Here is a 23,758-nt window from a genome sequence, read left to right as displayed (position 1 = left end):
TTTGAAACTGAAATTAATACGTAGATATTAATTAACTATAACTTTTCAACAAACTCCATAAACTAAATGCGACAAGCTAATCTAGCTGAGAAGAAAGATGAGAGCTCAAGACAGACCACGAGCACAGAGACATAAAGTGCTATTTAAAACAGGAAGTGTGATAACTAAGGGCTTTTTTCTTTAAGAAGCATGACATTCAGTATAAGAGAACATTTATTAAGTTCTCAACCCTGAAACAAATGCCTTGACTATTTAATTTAACAAAGTTATACTTTGAATGCAATAATATGTCAGATCCTCACAACTTAAGATGTGCTTAATTTTATAGAGGATTATGTAGGGCTAATAAAACTGATAATAATTACAACAACATGGGCTATCATTTAGTCAGCACAGGTTTCTTACTCGCTCACAATAAATCAGTGAGAGAAGAAGGAAAAAACCTGTTATCCCCATAAAGATGAACTGATTGACACTCAGGAAGATTATGTAACTTGTCCAAGGTTACAAATAGTAAGTGACAGAACAGAGATTTGAACCCATGATTGTTATCACTTCAAAAACCAATATTCTTTCTGCCCCAAATTGCTTCTCTAGGCAGAACATTAGGAAATGGAACTAAATGACTGGGAAGATCTCTTGAAAATCTAGGATTTAAATTCTTTTTACTAATAAGCTAATATACCTGAGGGTATTAAGCTTCAAGCCCCTGCCCCAACAAGCAACTCTCCAACACCTATCTCCTTCAGGGAAAAAAGCAAGACAGGAAGACGCAGAAAAGAAGAAAGGATTACTTAACATTAAATCTTTCAGATACAAAAGGATGTGATCTGTGGTAATGACCAGCACTAAGAAAGTGAGAGCACGAGGACAGGAAAGAATTTAGATTAGTCATTAGAGAAGAACTTCCTGACAACAAAAATTGAGTCACTGGAACACATTATCAGAGAACGTTATGTAGGATAAACTGAAGAAAATACAACCTCATGAAGGGCTGTCAACACACAAACAGTGTCAACATACACACAAGATGGGGAAGTACAAATATAGCCTACTTGGCTCAGCCTCATTTATAATTTAAAATAGAAAAGAAAAAAAGGAAACTGGTAAAATAAGCTTGACAGCAACAGTCAGGAGACTGCACTACAATTCCGTCAGCCTAAGTACAAGTTAGCAAAATGCTAACCCAATATTTGTGCCACATTTTTCAAAAGACCCATCAAGGCACAGGTACCATTTTATATTTTCCTTCAATTCACTATCCATTAAAACACAGCATCTCGGGCTTCCCTGGTGGCACAGTGGTTGAGAGTCTGCCTGCCGATGCAGGGGACACAGGTTCGTGCCCCGGTCCGGGAAGATCCCACATGCCACAGAGCGGCTGGGCCCGTGAGCCATGGCCGCTGAGCCTGCGCGTCCAGAGCCTGTGCTCTGCAACAGGAGAGGCCACAACAGTGAGAGGCCCGCGTACCGCAAAAAAACAAAAACAAACAAACAAAAAACCGACAGCATCTCTATTTCCTCTGCAAATTCACGTTCAGACTAGAACCAGTGCTCTAGTCTAGGCTCAAAGTTAGTCATCACAGATGCACTGGTAAAATAAAACCCAAATTCTGCTAGTTTTGTAAGTATGTTTTGGGAGAATTTTGAATGAAAAATATCACAAAGATAACTTCCTTTGGGATTAAAAACAAAACAAAAAACCCCCACATAATTTTGGTGGAATTATTAGACCTAGGAGAATCGTGTCTGTTCCACACGCCTGTACCCCTTTCTCTCACTACATGAAATCAACCCATCCAAAGTTGATCGCCTTAGGAAACCGCAGAGTCAACGATTTCGTTTAACCCTTTCCAATGTCAGCTGAGTCTTGATGTGAACTTTTACTAACCTGTAAAAAAATGAGAAGTCTACACGTTCCCGGTAGTAAGAGGATTCTCTCACTTTCATTATAAAAAGAAATATGTTTCTTTTATGATGATTATGTTTATTATCAGGGAAAAAAAGGGCTACTTCCATTAAAAAACAAATACACTCAAGTCAGCCAAGTTAATGCTTTTATATTCCTTCCCTTTTTTTCTCTACAGTCACTGCCATCCAAAAGAGAAGTAACCTCTCAGCCTCTGGTCCTACCTAAAACCCTCTCCTTTCCACGAGACAGAAGAGACTTCGGACCATTAATTATTTGGTTCTAGTAATATACCCCAGTAGTTGAGAGCATAAGTACTTGCTTTTGGGAGACCTAAAAGCTAGGGCAGACCTACCTTGTGAGTAGAGAAGGATCTGCATCTCTAAAAGAACACAGGTAAACACCTGTACCAAGTTCTCCAGGCCCAGGAGCTCGAAGACCTCTCGGAGCGGGTAATCGGAGAGAGGAAGTTCACTGGGGCCCGGCCTCTGACAGATGACGGGTTCATAAACACCATAAAATTTCAGTGATCTCCCTGGAGGAGGAAGGGGCACCTCATAGAGAATATTATGGATGTAGCTCTCAAGCGGCAAGGGTGGTGGCTGCTGTGAGGTAACTGCCTTGTAAAGCTGAATAAGGAATTTCTTGCAGGCCTGCATGAAAGGCAGCGGTGTGATCAAACATATACTTTTTGAAACATACAGGGTGTCTCTGCTGATGTCATAAGAGTTGTATCGCTGGAGTTTCAAAAGGGAAGTTGTATCTCCCTCGTCAATACTGCTTGCCAGTGAGTCCATGCTGCAGGAGGATGACGCGTACAAGCTGCTGTAATGCTCTGCGTTGTGCATCTGGTAGAGCGTCTGCATTGCTGTGCAGATTTGCTTACTTGTAACTTCTTCATAAAAAGTGAGAACAAAACCGTAGGTACGAGAACCATCTTCCCGGGTAATTATAAATGAGTGGAACTGAGGGTCTTTATTGTCAGTTTGTGTTCTGAAAGATAGTCCTTTAGGCATGCACAACTGTGGAGGAAGGAGAAGAAAAGCATCAGAAGGCAGTACACAAACAACTTCAAACCAGAAAAAAATGTTTGTGAAGCTCCATCTGAGCTTGTGACCTTCAGTAAGTCATGTAACTTCTCTGAGCCTCGGTTTCTTTATCTACAACATTTGCTGCATCAGTGACTTGAAGACAAAATATGCAAGGGCACTTCACAAATATTTAGTATTTAAGGACTATTTTTAGAGTAATGTTGATAATGTCTCAGAGGAATACAGACAGGTGAAGGCTCATTTGATAAATGGAAAAAAAGTTAAACATAGAATAATAAAAACAACAGTATCATTTTTGTATCATTTTGAACAATATTATCCTTAGGAAAATAAGCTTTGAAAATTAAATGATTTTTTATTTACTGAAGCAGAAGGGCAGAAACAAGACATTTTAGATTATTTCCAGCAGAGACCATGTCCCAGGTCTTGGGAACTACCCAGGATTGCGTCAAACTTGGGAATAAAATTACATGAGGAATTAAAGATGCTATATTTAAGATATTTACAAAGCACAAGAAAATAAAATCAAGTCTTTAAAACATTTTAAACAAATTACAGAAAATGTGAAATACACTAAGGAAAACAGGACTTGTAATTCAACTATCCTAAAATAATGATCATTATTAACTTTTCTATTATTCCTTTCTACTTTTGTATTACAATATACTTTCTGCATAGAAATAATTTTACCATACATTATGACATTTTTTTTCAGATTTAATAGTCGATCTGGTGTAAAACTTAGAAGTTCTCCCAAATCCCCACATCACCAAAAAGATGTAATTCACTTAAGAGTTACATGTCCTTCATCCAAACTGTGAACAAACACTTATTAAGTGCCTTTCTGAGCTAGGCCCTGTGATGGTGATACAATGGTGAGAAAGACACAGTTCCTGCTCCTCTGAAGCTTCCAGTCCAGTAAGGAGGACAGATGATTAAAAAATTATTAAAAAAAAATTATAAAGTATTGGAAGTGCTACGATAGGGTAAATATAGGCTGCTAGGAAAAAACACAGCAGGAGGACATAAATGAGAAAAGAGGAAGCCACCAGGGGAAAAAATGAAGGAAGCCCAAGCGGAGACCTGAGGATAAGTATAGGTGTGTATAGGTGTTAGTGAGATGAAGAGAAGGCAGAGAGGGCACGTGCAAAAGCCCAGAAGACAGAATGTGAGGTTCTGGGGAACTGAAACCTGCTCTTCAGCTCACCTACTCTGCTGGGGGCCTTCAGACAATCCCAGTCCTCGGCCTGGAACCACCCTAACTCACATCCAGTAGAGCAAAGGGGCTACCCTGCCAAACCCTACTCAAACTGCAGATCTGTAAGCAAAACGATGATTTTGTTGTTTTAAATCAAGAGACTACAGCCCTGAGGTCAAATCCAATCTGCCACTTGTTTTTGAAAATAAAATTTTATTGGAACACAATCACGCTCCTCCATTTAAGTACTGTCTACACAGCTGCTTTTGCACTACAACAGCAGAGCTGAATAACTGCAACAGAGACTGCATGGCCCACAACGCTCAACTATTTACCATCTGGCCCTTTGTGGAAAAAAAACCCCTGCCAGCCTATGTTTTAAGCCACTTAAGTAACATTGGGATGGTTTGTTATAGAGCTATATATACCCAAAACACTCCCTTACTTCCTGTAAGTGTCCATATAAATACTACCTTAAAGAGGACTTCCTTTATTTTTCCATAAAAAATAGTGTTTTCATCCTATAAATGCCGTTAAAATGTCACTTCTCCTCTAAAAAGTCTCTGTTGAATGAAGTAGTTAAAATCTTGCACCATAGTATACATATGTACACTGTATAATGACACACAGTAGTTTCTCAAATTTTGTTTCATCTCTAGATTGAAAACTACTCAAGGACTCGTAATAGCCTTAACGATTCAAGAGTACCACACATGGAACAATACACTATTTGGGGCTGTAGTAAATGGTGACTGATAAAGATAAAAAGCAAAAATTGTGAAGCTCAGCTAAGTATCCCAGTGAAAATGTCTTTATATTTCATATCACTGAATATAAGAAGTGGAAAGAGCTACGGTAGCTTTACTTAATTATTATTATATACGTATGTTGACAAAAATTAAATTACTGTGTACATTTGCGCAAAATAAGATATAGATTTAGGTAACACACATGAATACCTCGATCTGTTGGGGGAAATTTTGCTTATTCCTAATCTTGGGAATAAAAGGCCATGGCAGAATATTTTCATAAAGAGGCCTTCATAATTAAAGCTGCTTTCACCATAACAAGTCAATGAGATCTTCTACTGATTATGAATGAAAACTCATCTGACACATTTACTATAGTCAATAAAGATTGTAGGAAGGATGACCTGAATCAGTCTTGCTCCAGGCTAAGCTCAAACCTGCATAGCATAGTGCATGGCACACAGAAGTATTTGTTGACTGACTGAATGAATAAATGAATGAACAAGAAAACAATCAAAAACAACAGCTCGGGGTACAGGATCAGATTTAGTTCATCTCTTCATTCAATCTGTAGCTCTCTTTTTACATCAAATAGGCACACAGAAACACAGTGATCTCCAAAGTCAACATAAAGACTTCATTTAATTGACAGGGTTTCCTGACATCATAAACCACAAAATTCCAGCTCAAACTGTTTTTGAACAGCTGCCAAATATTCCCTGAAGGATCTGTAGTTTTCGTCAGCATGCATTCAAACATCTACAGGAAGAGCCTGCCAAAAGTTGTGCTCAAAATGAAGAATGACTTTCTATGTTACAGATAACAGATGTAAGAATTATTAAATTCTCTTTCTACATATCAACAAAACTAAGAATTATATTTCTAATCTTGGAACCATAAATTGGAAAATGCTATTGCTTTTTCATTTTTAAAAGTGAGAATCATATGATTTGTCAAGTTTATTTTTCATAATCCTAAACTGTTAAGTCAAGATTTGCTCACCATGGCATTCAACAACATCTTTTAGCCCCTGATATTGCTGTCTACCAACAATATCCCTCCCCACCCTACTCTCCCACAACAACTAGAAATTTAGAGTTGTCACTGCTGACCAGATTGTCGCTGGCAATCAGATTACTCTAGCCAAATTGGGCTCACAATGCTGTGTACCTCTCCTGGTTTGAGTGACCAAATGTCCTTATTATCTCTCTGGACTCTTTTAGGCAGTGTGGCTAGAATTTTAACAATTCTTTTTTCCATTTTCTATAGTTCTATTAATCCCACTCCTTCTCTCTTACTATACAAATAAAACTCTCAATGAGTCAGCTTGTCCTTCCTTTCTTGCTTCTTTCTTTCCCTCTCTCTTTCCTTTCTTCATTTAATAAACATTTATTTCATGTCATGTATTGCATTAGATCTTGATAACTCAAAACACAAATATGAAAATCACCCCTTACTTCTGGGAGCTTCTAGCCTAATAGGAAAGAAAGACATATAAACCAGCAGTTACAAAATAATGTAACCAATACTGCTACAGAGTGTGTTCAAAGTATTATAGGAATAGAGAAGACAGAGCACCTAACCATTCCTGCTTAAGAGATGGTTTTGCAGTGGAGGTGACACCTGAACAAAGACAGGGAATGGAAGTACTGTAAGCAAGCATATAGACCTTCATTTATTCAATGATTAGAACCTCTACTATGTGCAAAGCTAGGGATATAGCAATGAATAAAAGAGAGTGTTCCTGTCCTAATGGTACTTACTTTATAGCAGGAGACAGGGAGTAGACAACCAGCTACATAATTAATTAATTGCAACTGTAACAGTGCTACAAAAAGGTACAAGGTGCCAAGAGAACCTAAGGGGACCTGGCTGAATGCTGGAAGGGTGATGGAAGGTGGTGGTTAGAGATGGCTTCTCTGAGGAAATCATGTTTACAATGAAATCTGAAGGGTCAATACGAAGAATTCACTAGGGCAAGGAGAAGTGGAAGAGCCTTCCAAAGAGAGGTGAAAGCAGAAGCAGAAGCTGTAGTGTGAAGAACAGAAAGGACAGGGGCAGGAGGCCAGTTAGACAGCTATTGCAGGAATCCAGGTAAGAGAGCTTGCTGGTTTGCACTAAGGCGGGTATGTAGAAGCGCAGAGAAGTAGATGATAACTGATTGCATATGGGAGAGGGTGAGAAAGTGGGAACTTTCATGCATGATGCTAGATTTTTGGCTTAGGCACCTAGGTAGATGGTTGTACCATTCACTGACCAAGATTGGTGGGAAGACTGTGAATTCAGTTTTGGGCATGCTGAGTTTGAGATGCCGGTGAAATATTCTAGCTGTGATGTTAAGAAAACAAGTGGGCTCCCCCAGTAATGGCTGGATTAGAGCCCCCATTCCTTTGATTTTATTGTGAGACATGAACTTAAAGCTGGGTCAAAATGAGGGCTTACTTTCATTCCAATGTCAGATCTATTAATGTAACTAAGGGTTATCCATTTCAAATTCAAGTGCTTCCTGAGTCTGCCAAAAGTATATAGTGCTCTTTTTCCTTGCATTTTGCAAGACGGATCTCTAAATAGGTATTTTCCAGCCAACCCTTTACCCTTTACTCTTCGCTCATCATTCCACTCCATGCTTCTTTGTGATCAAATAGTAAATTGTAAACTTAGAGCTTTACAGATTATAAAGAGCTATATAATAGTCATTACTCTTTAGTTACCTGAAATATCATATATCAGATGTTTCATTTAGGACATATATACAAAAAAGAATCTTTATATTTCGTAAAACTTGCTTTAAAAAGTATTAACCGTATTTTCTTCCTAACAGTTCCTAGGTTCTCTACATTCTTAAGGATAAGCTCCATCTAATTAGAACATTACATAGACGGTCATGGATGCCAATATGCAGATTTCCTTAAAGAGATCTGAAATGGGGGCGGTGGGGTGTGAGGGGAAGACAGGGGAACTTCAGCTCCATTTGCAATGTTTTGTTTCATTTAAGAGGAAAGGTATGACTCTGAAGCAAATCTGTCAAATGTTGACATGTTAGTTCTGGGTGATGGGTATATGACTTGTTTTGTTCTCTCTGTTTTATGATACTTCCATTTTTTTCCCCACAAAAATCTGGGAATCCACAACCAAAAGAGAATAAAAGCAATTAATTCAGAAGCAATTTCAAATGTCACATAACTATTTTCTGTTATAAATGCACTGCACTCTTATACATGGAATTTTTTTTTATTTAGCAAGTTTCATTGCTTTGGGGTACTTAATTTGTATGAAATTCATGACCCTTATCCAAAGCTCCACTTTGTTAGCAGAATGAGCGATATTACAGAAGGCAATAATTTATTGGAGTGGGGTTTTGCTAAAGGCAAGAACAAAGCTTTATACCTTTAGGTAGGAATAAATTATAGCTTCATACAAATGTACTTACTAATAAATCAAAGAGGAAATTAAGGGAAGTAAATCTATGACCCAAATGCAGACTAGTTTAATGCGATGCTTTTCAGAGATTTTCAAGGAGTACCAGCAAATCCCTTTAGATTTGCAGCAATAAACAAAATGTTGTATGGTGCTTAAGCGTCGAAACACAAGCCTACGTGTCTATTCTTCAGAGGGAAATGTTTTCTGCTTCCGTAAAATAACTCAGAGAGAAGAGGTAAAGAAAATATCAAAGACAGATCAAGGAAGCTGATAATTGCTTTAGAGATGAATGTTATGCAGATAGAGGTAAAGGCTAACACAGATATCTCACTGTTAATCCATCCAAATGATTAAAAGTAATAAAACACATCAAGTGTGGCATTTTGTTCCAAATGATTGTGGATTCATATTGTAGTAAGAAACTAGTTTTGGACACCATTCTGATTTCTCACAGAATAATTTATACTTTGAAATATATTACTAATTTAAGAAGATTAAGTGTTGTAATCTATTTACATTCTTATCCATTTTTCCACTGCTTCATTTAGGCACTCTTTTCTAAAATATCTTTCCATTAATTTGCTGGCATAAGCAGCTGATAAATTATTTTCTGTCATTGCTGTTTGCTCACTATTTTAATCAGAAGCTTGTCTGTGCTCCTCCAAGTCTCATAAATATAACTAACAGTTGTGTTCCTCTTAATACCTATAGCACTGTCTTCACCAAAGATGAGGCTAGGCCCCACAGTAACAACTTCCAGCAAAATGGCAACTCATTATTTTGGTATAGGGTAACAGTCAAGAGAAATAAGTACACTGTGCTCTGTAAAGAATCAAAGTCGAACTGCCAAGTGCCTTAGACATCTGTCCTTAGAAAAAGTACCATGCTATTCCATCCTTGGAATAAGTCCAGACTGGAATGGGTTTACTGTGATAAGAGAAATACTGCAAAGGATCCAATGTGACCCATATCATTTTGGGGCATGTCAAAACCAAGTTACATAGCTTTTCTTTGGGGGAGGCAGCATGCAGGTGGGAAAAAAGTGAGCTAGAGAGTAAAAATGATCTGGATTTAACCTCTGAGACTCCCTGTATAACTCTGGGCAAGTAAACTTAACCTCTGTAAAATATGAATAAGAATCCTCACTGGGTACATGTGAGCATGTATGTGAAAGTAACATTCATGACGTATCTAGCAGGCATCTACTACTAAATATTAATTTTCTTCCCTTACAGTATCACATCATAATGGGGTCTTTTGGCTCCACCTTTAAAATACTCAAAAAGAACCACAACTATGTGTCTCACTCCACCTTCCCTTTTTTCTTTTCTGGCCGCGCTGCATGGCATGCGGGATCTTAGTTCCCCGACCAGGGATGGAACCCACGCCCCCTGTGTGGAGTCTTAACCACTGGACCGTCAGGGAAGTCCCTGTCCACTTTTAATCACTTCTGTGCCTATCGCGCCTGATTTACTCACTTTGGGGGCCCCTGATTTTTATAATCACAGAGATCATGGAGGAACAAAATATCATGCAGGCCTCTAAGAAGGACCCTTCCTAAATGACCTGAAAATTATGACCTACTGTATTTTTAAGAACCTCTAAAGGGACTTACAATCACCACTGGTAACTCATTACATTAATTTAAATTCCTTATAAACAAATTCCTACTAATGTCTAAATGATGCATTGAAGTTCCTTTCCTACCTTACTTTGTGAATATGATAAATTAAAGACCCATCATAAAACATTCCTTGAAATATGAAAACTGTAATCATGCTCCTTCCATGAGGCTCCACTTCAGGCCAAGAAAATGATATCACTGTTACCAAAGTATCTATGTATTAAGTAATACAAATTCACCACACAGCTTAATAGCCGGAAAAGAAAATGGGCTTTGAGGGTCTGTTATATACACTTATTAGCTATGGGGATCTTAGGCAAGTTACTTAACCTCTCTGAGCTTCATTTTCTACATCTGTAAAATGAGGATACTATATCTTAAAGAATTTTTTATTTAAAGGGTTAAATTAAATGAAATAATGTAGACATTCAAAATATAGTCACTATTGTCATCTTAAAATAAAAAGAAGGCTGAAGAGGAAAAAAAAAAAAAACAAACACATACCATGTTTACTGCATCTTGATCGAAAGGGTTCCATTCTATATTCTGAGGATAGTGGGCCAGAACTTTGGATTTGAATGTTCTTCTCAAAGGACTCTGGTCAAAATTTTCACCTACAACAGATAATTAGTAATTAGTTAATATCTAGAATTTTTTCAAAAGCATGTCATAGTTTTATTTTTATTTTGTATATATACTGACTGATAATGTTGAAATCTGATTCAATTTCTACCTCTAATAGTCTCAGTTGTAAATTTTTCAATGGACAACTGAAAAGGAACTGTTAATAAGAGATCTGCATTTAAAAGTTCAGAATCTGAATTTTAAAATCCTGGCTACACAACTGATACTAAAAATCAAGACATGCTAAAATAATCCTTGCTGTAACCTAATTACTGTCCTCATTTCAACATGTGGTGACCAAAAAAAAAAAAAAAAATCTATTTGGAAACATTTAACTCACTAAAGAAACATCTCAAATTAAGCTAATTATACTTCTTAAGATCCTGAAATTTTGTACATGGATAGACTTAATGCTGCAGTGCCCAAAGGAGGCAACTTTGCTTGAGTTCCCACAAAAATCTCTGGTAAATTTGACTGCATCTCCATGCTTTTACAAGTAACATTATTAATAGAATCAGAAACATCATTACTGAGTTGTCTGGTTTAGCAGACAGAACACATTAAGCACACTAACCTCTGAAAAGAAACAAGCTATTCTAAGCCAATTTTATCACCTGTTAAAATTCTGGAAAGGTAAAAAGACTATCCTTTGATTATTATATATAAGAAAATTCAGTAATAATTGTTAGCTCTTTATGTCCTTGACTAAATTAACACCCATGGGACCTGTTACCTCCAAATGCCTTACTTTCACAAAATATTTTCATATGGATGGATCTCAAATTCTCAGTGTCAGAAAGTTGAGATTAAGGAATTAGAAGACCTTGGGAGCAATACCATTCTGTCTCCTGTGTTCTTTCTACTTGTTAAGTTCTAAGTAAGTACAAAACACAAGCTGATGTATCAAGATAAATGCCACCTACCAGTATCTGTACAAATAAAAATATCATAAAGCAATTCATGAGTCATATTTGGACACCTAGTTAGACTCAGTTTCCAACTCTGGTAAAAATATAAAAGACATATACTAAAACACCTTTCAGTGCAAAACTTATCAGATCACAGAAGGAGGGAAAAGCCACACTATAAAATCTTGTTGGAGACTGCAATATAAAATACACAGGAGCGTTTTTGAATAAAGGCACATAATTTAAATAGATTTACTGCAACAACTAACCGTTTACTTCTAATTTCAGCCCTTGGCTAATGATCATTTTCCTTTGGATTCCTCTTACTTATTTAGGCAAGCACTTCATCTCTATGTCTTTCTACCTCATATTTCCATCTTCTAAGAGATAGAGAGCTTTCACTTCTAGAAGAGAAACTGTCAAATGCACCCCTAAGGAAAGTTTATCAATTTCTGCACCATGCCTCTAGGGTATGGGAAAGTCAATGGAAAATGTGAAACCATCCATGGGTCACTACTCTGAAGAAAGGAGTGATTGATTGATTGATTGATTCTGAAATCAATCAAACGGTTGATTTCAGAAAGGGTAAATGGTACCTTTAAGCTGGTACTAGATTTTCATGCAAATGCTAAGAATTTTTAGATTATTTACTTCTTCATTAAAAAAAGAAAGGTTACTTTTCACTTCAAGTCAGAGAAAAAGAAAAACAAAAATTCTCTCCTGGTTCTAAGGTTTATGCTGCTGACTGTGCTAGTGACACAGCAACGGGATATCCTCAGGTAATACCCAGCCATCAAGAAACCCTCTCCTTCGCCCACCCTCAAATACCAAAAATGCTTATTTTATCATTCACAAATGTAAATAAAATATGAAATACCGCAGGAGCAGAAGAAGCAGCATATAATGCAGGATATAACTCCTTGCAACTTACCTTTTAATGAATTCCTGCCTCAGTTTGGTTAAAATAGTAACATTATCTTCATTCATATATCAAGTTACTAATGCGTCAGGAAATAAATCAGAAAAGTCATGATACTGCCATTTTCAATATAATTGTCCTGTTAAGGAAGGAACACCACACCCTCTTGAAGCACAATGAATCAACCAGAAGAGAAAGAAGGAAAACCACCTCCAGGGAAGAAGAATTTCACAAAAACAAAAACCCACGAAACAGAAATACAAATCTAACAAAAGAAAAACAGAACCACCACCACCACCATCACTTCTTATGAGACTGCTTTAGAAGGGGGTAAGATCATTGCTATATACACAGCTGTCTTGGCAAATATTATTTTGAAGAAAATTTGGAGAAAATCTGAGTGATAATTCTGATAACACTGTTAAGGATTCAGAAGTGAGTAAATGCAGCTATTCCTACTAGTACCAGTCAAAGAAGAGAATCTTGGAGATGCCTTTTGGAGGCGTGAGACAGAGCAGCAACCTAACCTTTGCACTTTGAACCCATAAACCTCTAACAGAATTTATTGCTAGGACTTAGCAGGAAAAATGAATCAGTCTAAGAATTTGGATTCCCAGGAAATGGAAATTACATAAGTATGCTTTACTTAACTTAAAATCCACCTTTTAAACATTATCCTGAAATAAACAAGGATTATAAATTTGTGCAAATATTAATATTCCCCCATGACAACTACAAGTGGACTTAATTTCAAGTAATATTGCCAAGTAACCTCCTACTGACCTTAAGCTACAATGAAGACTTTTCTCCTAAGAAAATAGGACATATCTGCCAAGAGAGCTTAAATACTAATGAATAAATAATTTCTTCAAGGCTTGAAGCAAATGAGGTCTTTACAAAAATTAAGATGCAAATGAAAGAACAGAAATACAAAATAATACCTTTTTTTTGCCTAAACAAAAGTGAATAAAGAAGCAATTTGATGGGCTTGGGATGAATTAAAATAATAATTTCTAACACCTCAACTTTTATTTTTATTTTTACCTGAAGTCGTATTTGCAGCACCTTGGCTCTTGCCATGACGATCTGCTTCTAGCCATTGGTACAAAACTACATAATGTAACAGAAACAAAAAAGCTTTATGAACAAAGAAACACAAACAAAAAAGCAAAAATGACTGTGAAGAATGGAAAATGAGAATTAAAAAATTAAACAAAAGCAATTAAACATGAGACATTAACATCAACGGAACACAGCTTAACACTAATAGTACGTAGCTTATAAGCTATTAGTAATAAGAAAGGAAAGAAAATAGGTAATTGTATTTTAATGTAATAAGCGAAATGCTATTGAAACATCTGTAACAGTTATTCATATGGGAAAAAGTACACACTTTTCTTAATGCTAATTTAAAGAGAAATATCAGGAGAAAGCCAATGTTTCTATAGTCAGATATAATAAAATATGGTAGTAAGACTAAATGACCAACTATGGAAATTGCACCCCAATTTCTGCAAACCTATCAGAATGGCTGAAGTCCAAAAAACTGACTATACCAAATGCTGACAAGTATGCAAAGAGACAGAACTCTCGTAAATTGGTGGTGGTAATGCAAAAAGGTACAGCCACTTAGGAAAGACAGTTTGCAGTTTCTTACAAGGCTATACATAGTCCTACTATGTGATCCTATAACCCCAGCCTAATCAGTAGAGAAACATAATACAAATTTCAAGAGGAGCAACCTACAATATACCTGACGAATACCTGTCAAAACTGTCAAGGTCATCAAAAACAAGTAAGGTCTGAGAAACTGTCATAGCTGAGAGGAGCCTAAGGAGACAAGACAACTGAATGTAATGTAGTATACTGGATGGGTTCCTCCAACAGAGAAAGGACATTAAGTAAACAAAAGGAAATCTGAATGGAGTATAGACTTTAGTTAACAATAATGTATCATATTGATCCATTAACTGCAACACAAGCATCATACTACCCTAGGATGTTAATGACAGGGAAAACTGTGCATGGAGGGAGGTGTGGTGGGGTGTGTATGGGAACTCTCTTATTATCTTCTCCATTTTTCTGTAAATCTAAAACTGTTCCAAAAATCAAGTCTGTTTTTAAAAATTACATTCCAATATTTAATGTAAGGACAAAAACATATATTATATCCAATCTTATAAGTAGTCTACCTTTTGTAAAGGCTAACACAGATATCTCACTGTTAATCCATCCAAATGATTAAAAGTAATAAAACACATCAAGTGTGGCATTTTGTTCCAAATGACTGTGGATTCATATTGTAGTAAGAAACTAGTTTTGGACACCACTTTGATTTCTCACAGAATAATTTATACTTTGAAATATATTACTAATTTAAGAAGATTAAGTGTTGTAACCTATTTACATTCTTATCCATTTTTCCACTGCTTCATTTAGGCACTCTTTTCTAAAATATCTTTCCATTAATTTGCTGGCATAAGCAGCTGATAAATTATTTTCTGTCATTGCTGTTTGCTCACTATTTTAATCAGAAGCTTGTCTGTGCTCCTCCAAGTCTCATAAATATAACTAACAGTTGTGTTCCTCTTAATACCTATAGCACTGTCTTCACCAAAGATGAGGCTAGGCCCCACAGTAACAACTTCCAGCAAAATGGCAACTCTCATTATTTTGGTACAGGGTAACAGTTAAGAGAAATAAGCTATGCAAACACAAGCTCAAGTTTGCTCGCTACAGAGATTCCATTAGTCAACTATCCTCTTATGTACCATTGACTAAGAAGTATCAAGTCTTGGGGAAAATTTACTACAATGAGGACACAGGGTATTAAAAAATTCACACTAGAGCTCTGTAAGGGTGCTTTGAAGCTTTGAAGGGTGTGTAAACTTCTGTATGTCTTAGAGATGTCAGAGTCTTTCCTTTAAAGAGCCAAATAATGATGACTGTAGGGTCCGAATAGCCAGGGAACATTCCTATCCACATCTCAAAGGTCTGAACGATCCCAAGAGAGTAGCACAGGCTAAGCTTCTACTTTGGGATGCTATTTATCTATCCACAGATATTGTGAGAGTTCTAGATCCCAAACAAGGTTTGCAGAAATTTTCTATGCTCTCCCTCCACAAAACAACAATAACAGGGCTGGGAAAGCTACCTATGGAACTCCTGAACTGAAGGAATAAAGGAACTGACTCATTATAAATGGCTAAGGGCCCCCTGAAATCACGACGGAAGTTATTTGGATCTTTAGGGACAGCCAGAACCGTGAATGGACATCCATCTATCATCAGGGATAGATGACCCAAAATAGACCTCTGAACAGGCCCCCAAAATACACCCAGTGTGCAAAGTCCTTGGTTGAGGGTGCCCCAGTGGGCACACAAGTCAGTGCACTCCTCCAGGTTACTGCATACTCCTGGGAGGCAATATTGTTACAACTGGGACTAACATGAAAGAAGTGGAGAAGCAGACCTCACTCATTGAATATATACTACAAGCTTCCTCTTTCTGGGTCAGGGGAATAACAACTACTAATTAGAGTAGTAGCAGGGTAGGGTAGTATTAGACTACTTACTCCAAGTGACACAAATATCTCCCCATTTAGAAAAGCAAGCATAAATTTGACAAATGACGCTGAATATCCCTCTTACAGAAATGAGACACAAAGTAGGGAAACTAATCCATTCAATGGTCTGATAATTCTACAGAGCTCTTATCTAAAGCCTATCCTGCCCTGTTTAAGGTGTAAACTCTTGGCTGTGTTCAGAGTATCACTGCCATTATATTTACCAATTACTTCATATAGCCTTTGTTTCCGGTTTTACTGGACAAAAAGAAAAAATATGAAAGCTATTCCAGATCATTTTACTCTGGCCAGTTATACGGAGAATGGTACATAAGCAAAAATAATTTTAACAGATTTGAGATTCAATTATTTTATTACTGCCTCCAGATTACAAAAATCCAATTAATTATGGCCTAAATAATTCAGAGAATTTCCAGTGAAATAAGTGCATCTGCTTCATGCAAAGCTATAACGTGAATCACCATTAGACCAAATTTGGATTTCAAAGTCTACTTTATAGCACATATATTTAAAAAGATAATGTATAACTATAAAAGAAATGTAACTAGGGAATTCCCTGGTGGTCCAGTGGCTTGTGGTCCGGGCTGTCACTGCCGAGGGCCTGGGTTCGATCCCTGGTCAGGGAACTGAGATCCCACAAGCCATATCACGTGGCCAAAAAAAAAAAAAAAAAAAGATGTAACTAATATTTTTACTTAACATACTAGAATGTATATGGGCAGGTCTAGAAGGACTGAGATCTAAAACTTTCTTAACTCTCATAAAGTTTCTGAAATATGTCATATTACAAAGAATCTAATCCTCTTCTTACTTTGTAGATGATGTTAGAATACCAAAAATACACCTCTTCTCCCTGTGGCTGGGAGCACGAGATCTGGCCTTTTGGTAGCTCCATGCTTCCTCTCAATTGGCACTGGGAGTCAGGGACCCTGCCCCCAGCTCCAAGTCACTGGTGAGGATTTCTATAGTCTGTGCATGAGGTTGCAAGTAGAGGGGTATCTGTGAACCTTGAAGCTATTTCTCAGGCTGAGAGACCCTGTTACATATTTCTTCACTCATCTCCTCTCTGAACCTTCCCACTCCTAGGGCCCCAGTGAGTTCCCTCCCTTGTTGTCCATTTCCACCAGTCTATTTCTGAACAGGGTATTTCTCCACAAAACAAGGCCAAGTCTCCCAATACTTCCCTATGCTCCTGTCCCTGAGGGATATCACTGAAGCCTAGGTGCTTTAAAGAAAGTTTGCTGATAGGAATAATGAAAACAGAAGGGAAGTTGAAACAGGTAATCTCTTCTGCCCTGTCCCTTTTTCACTGTGTTCCTTTTCTCTCTAAAGGTAAAGTTAAAACACACACACACACACACACACACACACACACACACGGACAGAATACTCACAGTCAGTAATTTTTCCTCAGTATTTTGATAAAGGTGAGAGGAGGAAATGGAGATACTATGGATGCTGCCTAAGAAGTCCATGCTGAGGCAAAGAAAAAGGGATGATATGGTGGTGAGGTAACTCTTCTCCTTCCCATGTCTAACCCTACAGGTCTCCAAATGTCTATCTCCAAAGACCCAGCCTGAATTACTATGAGCAGGAGTTGGGAGAGGGAATACTAGGCAGCAATGGGTCCTACAAGAGACTGACCAGGGAAAGAGAAATGGGGGTGGGTGAGGAGAGGTGGGCACCTTCACAGTGGTAACTAAAATAAAGGGGCACTCCTTTCACAGAAAGACATTTCCTGCACATGTGCTGTCTCTACACCACAGTAAGCTGTCCCCTTCAAAGCACATGCCCCAGGAGGCTGCATATTCACCATTCATTCTGATAATTCTCCAACTATTTAGACATCTCTGAGCAGGCGACGTATAAGCAGAGACCTGATGAAGTAGTAGCCATCACATAGTTAACGCACAGAGCTTACTATAGGCAGGTGTTATTCTAAGTGCTCTACATATATTAACCCATTTCATCAGCATAATTACTCTATGAAGTAGGTCCCATTATTGTTCTCATTTTACAGATGTAGAAACTGAGGCACAAAAAGGTTAAATAACTTGCTCAGGTCAGATAACGAGGAAATTCAAACCTAAGCAGTCTGACTCCAGAGTCTGTGCTCTTAATTCTATGTACGAGGTCATCTCAGGAAAAGTATTTCAGGCAAGGGAAATAGCAAGTGGACAGTCCCTGTGGTACAAGTGAGCTTGTCCCAGCTGAGATTCAGCAAGACCAGGACACCGATGCATCTGAGTGAGGTGGTGGAAAATGAAGTCAGAGAGATAGCCAGGAGCCAGATAAAACAGGACCTTGTAGGCTGTGGTGTGGACTTTTGATTTTATACTAAGTACCATGGGAAGTAACTGGAGTGTCTTAAACAGAGAAGTGACTTTGTTTTAAAAAGATCACCCTGGCAGCTGAGAGAACAGACTGTAGTGGTCAAGGGTAGATGCAAAGAGATCAGCTAGGAGCTTCTGCAACAGTCCAGGCAAGAGATGACGGCAGTACAGATTAGAGAGAGAGTGCTAGGGTGGTGAGAAGTGATAAGATTCTGAATACATTCTGAAGGCATAAAGTATTATATATGATTTGCTGATGGATTAGATATGAGAGAAGCGAATAGTCAAGAAGGATATGGTGATACCATGGATTTTGGTCTAAGCACCTGGATGAATAGGGTAGCTATTTACTGAAACAAGGAACAATGGAGAAGACAGGGATTTTACTGTGGAGAGGAGGGCTGTCAGGGAGCTGGAACGAAGAATTCAGTTTTGGATATGTCAACTCTGAGATGCCTATTAGATATCCAAGAGAAGTTTTTGAATAAGCATTTAGATATACGAATTTTTTTATTTTTATTTGTTTGTTTATTTATTTATCTTTGGCTGTGTTGGGTCCTCATTGCTGCACATGGTCTTTCTTTAGTTGCGATGAGCGGGGGCTACTCTTTGTTGCAGTGTGCGGGCTTCTCATTGCGGTGGCTTCTCTTGTTGCAGAGCATGGGCTCTAGGCGCGCGGGCTTCCGTAGTTGTGGTGTGTGGGCTCAGTAGTTGTGGCTCACGGGCTCTAGAGCACAGGCTCAGTAGACGTGACACACGGGCTTAGCTGCTCCGCAGCATGTGGGATCTTCCCAGACCAGGGCTCGAACCCGTGTCCCCTGCATTGGCAGGCGGATTCTTAACCACTGTGCCACCAGGGAAGCCCCTAGATATACGAATTTAAATTCAGGGGAAGAGTTAGAAACATAAAAAGGACGGTATTTAACATCACAGGGCTGGGTAAGATCACTTAGGAAATGACTGTAGATGAAGAGAGGAAGCCTGGGGTCAGACCTAGGGAACTCAAGCAACACTGAGAGGCTGGGAAGAGGATGAGGAACTGGCAAAAAGGTAAATGAGAAAAAGCCGTCAGTAAGGTAAGAGAAAACCAGAAGCATCATGCAAGCCAAGTTAAAGAAAATGTTTTAACAAGGACGGTGCTGACAACAGGAAGTCACTGCGACCTTGACAAAGAGATTTCTGTGTGGTGTGGGGGAGAAAACCTGTCTGGCGTTGTTCCAAGGAAGACTGCAAAGAGAGGAAGTCGAAGCAGAGAGCATAGTCAACTCTTCTGAGGAGTTCTGCTGGAAAGATGATAAAGGGATAATATTGGAGGAGAATGTGGGGTTGAGGGAAGGGTTTCAGGTTTTGTTTTGTTAAAGACAGGAGGATGTTAACTCATTCAGGCAACATTTCCAGTGTGCCTACACTATGCCAGACACAGTGACTGATGCTCTAGGCCTGATCAGGAGAGTCCAATCCTCTGAGGATCTCTCACTCTCCTACCTTGCCTTCCTAATTCTACACAGAGAGCTGGTTTGCCTATTCCATACTACGTTATGGCTGATACAGGGTGTACTCCCCAGGCAACCACACTTCCTATCCCCAGCATACAGCTTACCTACTTTATCCTTGTAAGCCTTTATGAAACAGAACAGGACCCTCTGAAGCCCTCCCAGGTACAAATCCTTTCCATGTCACCCATTTCTTGTTTGCAGGAAATAGGCGTCATTCAGCCTCCTTGACCTTCCCTGAGTCCCAAAGGGCAGATTCAAACAGTTGCTTATCAGGGAAGGGAGGGAATGCAGAAACAAAGGAGGAGCAGTCAAGAAAGGGTGGTGTAGCCACAGGGCAGGGTCCTGGTTCCATCACAGGAATATACTTAACAAAATACCTTTGAGTTCTTCTGCAGGAACTAAGGCCCCCACCCAGATGGAGGATGGTAACTTCAGGCTGAGCACAAGAGTCCTGGAACACCGCCCTGTTACCTTACCATCAACCAATCAGAAGAAAGTCTGCACAGAGTGGAAGAGAACAAAGACTCTGACACCCTCCTCAAATAATTCTCCCTTTAAAAATTTCACGGTAGAGCAGAGTCTTTGGAGTTGGTTTTCAGACATGAGTCCGCTTTCTCCCCAGGTTGCTGGCCTCCTGAATAAAGCAACCTTTCCATTCCTACCAGCACTTGTCTCTCAAGTATTGGCTTTCAAGCATCAAGCAGCCAAACCTGAGTTTGATAACATTTATACAGGACACTGAATCCACGAGGGGATGCGCTCTCGCCACTTTATCTTTTCTCCCTCTGGCACTCCTTGAGACAGTCCCAAACCATTCTCACTTGAATAAGCCATGCCAATTATCTTAGCACCAGTGAACAGCTATTACTGGTCCTGGATTTATGACAGACAGCAGGTGCTCACCAACATCCATGTTCTCCTCTACTTTCCAATATCCTTGCATCTGGGTGGGGGCCAAAAGACTATTTCTTACCAATGAAATGGGAGCAGAAGTGATGGGTGTCACCTCCAGCTTGAGACACACAACCTGTCTTTCTTCTGCTACTCATCAGCTAAATGCAAATGGAAATGGGGCCTTAAAGACGGGAAGGCCACACATGGAAGAAACCTGGCTCATTGAATGCCTCTGCAAAACAGAGCCCCTTCCCACCTTGGCCTACATTAGATTAAACAATGAATGAGAAATAAGCTTCTATTGTTTTGAGCCACTGATAGTCTAGGGTTGTTATTACAACAGTTAGCTATTTTTGTATTTCTGGATTAGCGTGAATTTTGTGTTAGTTTTGACCTTCTGACTATAATCAGAAGCAATTCCTGACTATACTGCACCTTCTCTTCCTTGGTAATGCTCTACATTGCCTGCTACTGTGCTCAAATGCATGATGACTATAGTTCTTCAAATATGGGATAGAATTTGCCCACTTTCTATGGATGCTCTCTACCTTTCACAGAAGAAGCCATATACCCACCACTAAGCTACTAATCAAGACCACAGGTTTTAACTCACGATGGGCCTATTAGCCTTTCTAAATCTACAACCTCTAGATCCAGCTGGTGATCTTGCAGATGGAGGCTGCTGGTCACAAAGGGAATCAAGCAAAAGAAGCTGGAGGGATCTCTGAAAATTCATAGACACTACTGAAAAATGTTCGTCGATAAAGAAACCTGAATTCTGGTAATCCTAAAAGTTTATTTTGATTAAGATCTTAATAAAAGTATATCAACATCCATCCAGTAAGTTGTGAATTTCTAAGAGACTCATAATATATTTCCTTCTTGATTACATCAAATTTAAAGAGCCATACTTTATTTAGTTAACATTAAATATAAATACCCTTCAATTACTGAAGTTTATTCACTGGGAACCAAAGGAGTACACAATACAGATATTCTGTTTCAAACTCAGCTGGAGGTACCCCAATTTAATTCTGTCCCTAACCACCTGGAGTTAGTGCAGGCATTATCCATTAGAGGGCATGGCGCCCAATAAGACTGCCCTGATTTCAGAGATTCCGCAGGCCACCTGCACTTCTCACAGACTGGCAATACATTTGGAAGTTCCCACAAGCCCCTCTAGTTTGACAATTTATAACTCACAGAACTCAGAAAAATGCTATACTTATGATTATAATTTTATTACAAGGGATACAAATCAGAAGGACCAGACAAATGAAGATACACACAGGTTGAGGTCTGAGAAGGACTGCAGAACTTTCATGCTCTCTCCTTGTGGAATCAGGGTGTGTTACACACCACCTCACCCCCTCAACAATGTGTTCATCAACCAGGAAGCTCCACTGAGCTTTGGTGTCTAAAGTTTGGGGCTTGACTGGGAGCCTGAACCAAGATGGCAGAGTAGAAGGACGTGCTTTCCCTCCCTCTTGTGAGAACACCAGAATCACAACTAGCTGCTGGACAATCATCGACAGGAAGACATTGGAACTCACCAAAAAAGATACCCCACATCCAAAGACAAAGGAGAAGCCACAATGAGATGGGAGGAGGGGCGCAATCACAGCAAAATCAAATCCCATAACTGCTGGGTGGGTGACTCACAGACTGGAGAAAAATTATACCACAGAAGTCCACCCACCAGAGTGAAGGTTCTGAGCCCCACGTCAGGCTTCCCAACCTGGGGGTCCGGCAACGGGAGGAGGAATTCCTAGAGAATCAGGCTTTGAAGGCTAGTGGGATTTGATTGCAGGACTTTGACAGGACTGGGGGAAACAGAGACTCCACTCTTGGAGGGCACACACAAAGTAGTGTGCACATCGGGACCCAGGGGAAGGAGCAGTGAACCCAGGGGAGACTGAACCAGACCTACCTGCTAGTGTTGGAGGGTTTCCTGCGGAGGCAGGGGGTGGCTGGGGCTCACCGTGGGGATAGAGACACTGGCAGCAGAAGTTCTGAGAAGTACTCCTTGGCGTGAGCCACCCAGAGTCCGCCATTAGCCCCACCAAAGAGCCCAGGTAGGCTCCAGTGTTCGGTTGCCTCAGGCCAAACAACCAACACAGAGGGAACCCAGCCCTACCCATCAGCAGTCAAGCGGATTAAAGTTTTACAGCTCTGCCCACCAGAGCAATGCCAGCTCTATCCACCACCAGTTCCTCCCATCAGAAAACCTGCACAAGCCTCGTAGATAGCCTCATCCACCAGAGGAGGGACAGCAGAAGCAAGAAGAACTACAATCCTGCAGCCTGTGGGAAAAAATCACATTCACAGAAAGATAGACAAGATGAAAAGGCAGAGGGCTATGTACCAGATGAAGAAACAGGATAAAACCCCAGAAAAACAACTAAATGAAGTGGAGATACACAACCTTCCAGAAAAAGAATTCAGAATAACGATAGTGAAGATGATCCAGGACCTCGGAAAAACAATGGAGGCAAAGATCGAGAAGATGCAAGAAATGTTTAACAAAGACCTAGAAGAATTAAAGAACAAACAAACAGAGATGAACAATACAATAACAAACGAAAACTACACTAGAAGGAATCAATAGCAGAATAACTGAGGCAGAAGAATAAGTGACCTGGAATACAGAATGGTGGAATTCACTGCTGTGGAACAGAATAAAAAAAAAGAATGAAAAGAAATGAAGACAGCCTATGAGACCTCTGGGACAACATTAAACACAACAACATTCGCATTATAGGGGTCCCAGAAGGAGAAGAGAGAGAGAAAGGACCCAAGAAAATATTTGAAGAGATTATAGTCGAAAACTTCCTTAACATGGGAAAGGAAAGAGCCACCCACGTCCAGGAAGCACAGCGAGTCCCACACAGGATAAACCCAAGGAGAAACACACTGAGACATAGAGTAATCAAATTGGCAAAAATTAGGGACAAAGAAAAATTATTGAAAGCAGCAAGGGAAAAACGACAAATAACATACAAGGGAACTCCCTTAAGGTTAACAGCTGATTTCTCAGCAGAAACTC

At 39.2% G+C, this 23,758-nt stretch overlaps 1 protein-coding gene across 6 annotated transcripts in view; it reads right to left on the bottom strand.

Moving 5' to 3' along the window:
* Positions 1–23,758, bottom strand: part of DENND5B (DENN domain containing 5B) — a 209,532-nt gene that overhangs the window by 96,849 nt on the left and 88,925 nt on the right. For 4 of the 6 annotated variants that reach the window (XM_079937337.1, XM_079937338.1, XM_079937336.1 and 1 more), the window contains exons 2-4: positions 13,448–13,513; positions 10,457–10,566; positions 2,265–2,931 (exon numbers count right to left, since the gene is read on the bottom strand). In XM_079937337.1, coding sequence (XP_079793463.1) covers positions 2,265–2,931; positions 10,457–10,566; positions 13,448–13,513 — 843 coding nt within the window. Of the gene's footprint in view, positions 1–2,264; positions 2,932–10,456; positions 10,567–13,447; positions 13,514–14,156; positions 16,650–23,758 lie in introns of those variants that run through there. The other 2 variants (XM_079937333.1, XM_079937335.1) reach the window with 2 other exon arrangements.

The sequence above is a fragment of the Stenella coeruleoalba genome, assembly GCF_951394435.1.
Source record: "Stenella coeruleoalba genome assembly, chromosome: 11".
Lineage (NCBI taxonomy): Eukaryota > Metazoa > Chordata > Mammalia > Artiodactyla > Delphinidae > Stenella > Stenella coeruleoalba.
Note: the sequence above shows the minus strand (reverse complement) of the source record. Positions and strands in the feature narration are given on the sequence as shown.